A 3191-nucleotide genomic window follows, 5' to 3' on the forward strand; every position below is an offset into this window, starting at 1 on the left:
CTAACATTGTTCATTAATAGTGTTTTAACGTAATTGCCCTTCATTTGGTAACAATTCTCGACTTCTTTTGTGTATTGTATAGTAAAATCACGAATTTACCCCTTCTGTACGTGTGTCCGCCATCGTAGAAAGGAATGGGATGGGTGACACACTTCTCGTGCTACTCTCAGGTGGATCTCTGGAATTTTCCTTTGGTTTCCATCACCATCACCCAACCAATCCATCAGACTCATCATTACACCCCACTAATTGCTCTCTCACTCTCTCCCACGCCTCATTTACTCTCTCATTACACTTAAATTTGAGATTTTTCAAGAAAGGCAGTCTGTGCTGCCTTTTCCGTTCTGATTTAAGAAGACTTCTCAAGAAGCTATAATTTCATGGTAGGTTGGTTTAAAGCAGTTCCAAAATTTGGGATCGTTTGGGATATTTTTAGTTTTTTCTGATTATTGAAAAACCCATAGTTAAGAGTAAATTCATTATATTTTAATTTTTATTGAATTATGGTAACCATCTTCAGTTTTTCAGTTTGATTTAAAGTAATTTTTTAGTCAAAAAAGCTAGGGCTTTGGGGTTAGTTCTTCGGGTTGTACGTGCGGGTGGTTTTAATTTGTTTAAATTTGGGTTTTTGTGATTTGGGATTTATAAATGGATTGAAATTTACATTTTTCTGATTTCAGTTCCCACTCAGAAGTTTGTACTCCCTCATCATTAGAATTGTTTCCTTCTGCTCTTCTTCTCGAAACAAGGTCACATATTCACAGGCCATCAAGGTATGTCGTTTAATTATATATTGTATATGTATTTATTGTATTGTGCATGTGTGTGAATATGTTTTTCTCTGTTAATCTGTATTGGTTTTCTATTCTGATTTAGTTAATCAAGTTTGTTTTTATTTCAACTATTTGGTTCATGCTAAAGTTATTGAACGGTAGAACACCGGAACCAGTGATCTTTCAAAAAGGTTGGTTCTTCTATATATTTGTATCCTTTTGGTCGTTTTGAATGGACTTCTTGTATTCTAAATGAAGCTAAATTGAATAGTTGTTTTTGTATATTGTATTTGCTTTGTTAAATTAGTTCTTTTTTGTTGAAAAATGTTATTTGGTTTTGCAGATCAAAGTTTTTCAGCTAGAAAAATATTTGGCAAATTAAATTGAGATATGAATACTTACATTTATTTAGCATTTTCCATTCGTCTTTACTTTTAGTGCATTGTGGTTGTAAATGTCATTTAGTGCATTGTGGTCTTAATTTAATTGCGTGGTTGGTTTCAGGATTTCTTGAGTCAAATAACAACCTGGGTGATCAAAAGGTAAAAAAGCAGTTGGTCTCTGCTTGCAAGATGACTTCTTTCCATGCCCGTCCTCCTTCTAAGTCAACTGAGGATTCAAATCCAGCGAATCCAACTCGAGATATAGATAAAACAATTCCAACTCTTAAAATGGTATAATTTGTTAATCCCCCTTTCCTTGGAGTTAATTTTAGTGATGTGTTTTTAATAGAATTGCATATTTGAGTAGTGAGTTTTTACAATGGTGTTATTTTTTTAACAATTTATAATGCTATTTGTAAAATTTAGTCAGATTTTTTTTAACAACTATAATATAGTTTGATTTCAATTTGTAATTACTTCTTTTGATACATTTAAGCTTAGTTATGTTAGTAAATCTTTATATCTTATGTCCAAATACATGTACAATATGGTATTTGATACATATACATTAGTGTATATGTAAAGTTTTTATATTGTTGCTGACCATTTTCAATGTACGCATTTTGTATGTAGAGTGTGAAAAATGCATTCTTCACAAAGGCAAAATAGAGAACAGATTCTACTTCATATGAAAAGAAGAGGTTAGCTTGATTGTCAGTGCTTTTTTGATATGGTTAAATTCTAAGTTACTTGGCTTACATCTAATTTAATCGTTTGCTTGCCCAAGTTGAAGTCATTCGTTTTATTAATGCTGGTGACCAAAATCAACCTGAGTTAATGTTAAAACAATATCATAATTTTCATTAGTCTTTGATTGCATTAACCCTTTTCTTTCCATCTTTACCAAAATTTCATGAAATTTTTGCACAAATTTTTTTTTATAGAAATTAAGTTGATTCACTATTTTACTGTCTCTTGGTAGAATTTTTTAATTCATTGTTCAAAATTAGTATTGCAAATTTTAAGTGGTGGAACAGACCCTTTTGAGATTAGCATCTAATATCTTCTTTAACACAAATTTTTATATTATATTATCAAAAGCTGTAATATAACTCCACTTGTGTAAGTTTATCTTACATTGCCGGTCCCAAGCCCGGATAAAGGAGGAGGGGGAGGGCGTCCAGTGGTCGACATCCGGCACTCCTAGGTTACATCGAATCCTTATGAAAATAAATCCAGAACGAAATTGCGGTAAAGCTAGGGCTTCGCTCTTTTATAAGACGGCAATAAGGCCGGCGATGCTGTATGGCATGAAATGTTGGATGGTGAAGCATCAACACGTACATAAAATGGGTGTAGCAGAGATGAGAGAAAATCGGTTACGGTGGTTTGGACATGTGCAAAGAAGGCCTACTGACGCTCTGGTTAGAAGATGCGACTACAGGACAGAGGTCCAGGGCCGAAGGGGTAAAGGAAGACTTAGGAAAACTTTGGAAGAGACTCTAAGAAAAGACTTAGAGTACTTGGATCGAACAGAGGACATGACACAAAACCGAGCGCAGTGGCATTATAGGATTCATATAGCCGACCCCACTTAGTGGGAAAAGGCTTTGTTGTTGTTGTTGTTGTTGTTGTTGTATCAAAAGTTGTAATATCTCCATTTTATCGTTGTTTTGTAATTTGAAAACAATGTGTTGATGAAACATAAAAAGGAGTCCTTCAACATGGAACATGAAGATGTAATTAAAGTTTACAGAATCTACTATATACTTAATTAACAATGACAATGACAAATCTCTTCACATTGCAAAGCTCATCCCCTCCATTAGCAATCCTAGACAGTTTGAGGTAACATCCTCAATTCATTTTATCAATTTTATTTGTTTGAGCTATTAATTATCGCACAAACCCAATTAAATTTCAATACAAAACTTGAATTTTGTCTTAATTTTAATAGTTGGAGTTAGTAATATATATCATTGATTTAACATTGTACAACTATTCTTCCATGCTGGTTCCGCAAATCCGTGAACTC

The 3191-nt window shown here is 33.3% G+C and overlaps 1 protein-coding gene across 1 annotated transcript; it reads left to right on the forward strand.

Moving 5' to 3' along the window:
• Positions 1-205: 205 nt before the first annotated feature.
• LOC126632828 (uncharacterized) lies at positions 206-2914 on the forward strand. Its single transcript, XM_050303324.1, has 5 exons — positions 206-383; positions 681-773; positions 922-964; positions 1278-1447; positions 1790-2914. Exons 1-5 carry the CDS (start codon positions 381-383, stop codon positions 1823-1825), a joined length of 345 nt encoding a protein of 114 aa, XP_050159281.1. The 5' UTR covers positions 206-380; the 3' UTR covers positions 1826-2914.
• The last annotated feature ends 277 nt before the right edge of the window (positions 2915-3191 follow it).

The sequence above is a fragment of the Malus sylvestris genome, chromosome 8 (genome assembly GCF_916048215.2).
Source record: "Malus sylvestris chromosome 8, drMalSylv7.2, whole genome shotgun sequence".
In the NCBI taxonomy this organism is placed as follows: Eukaryota; Viridiplantae; Streptophyta; class Magnoliopsida; order Rosales; family Rosaceae; genus Malus; species Malus sylvestris.

Excerpts from the sequence above, each read along its gene's own strand:
- LOC126632828 (XM_050303324.1), top strand. Across the intron at positions 965-1,277 it reads ACCAGTGATCTTTCAAAAAG|GATTTCTTGAGTCAAATAAC; the intron begins GTTGGTTCTTCT and ends GGTTGGTTTCAG. Across the intron at positions 1,448-1,789 it reads CAATTCCAACTCTTAAAATG|AGTGTGAAAAATGCATTCTT; the intron begins GTATAATTTGTT and ends TTTTGTATGTAG.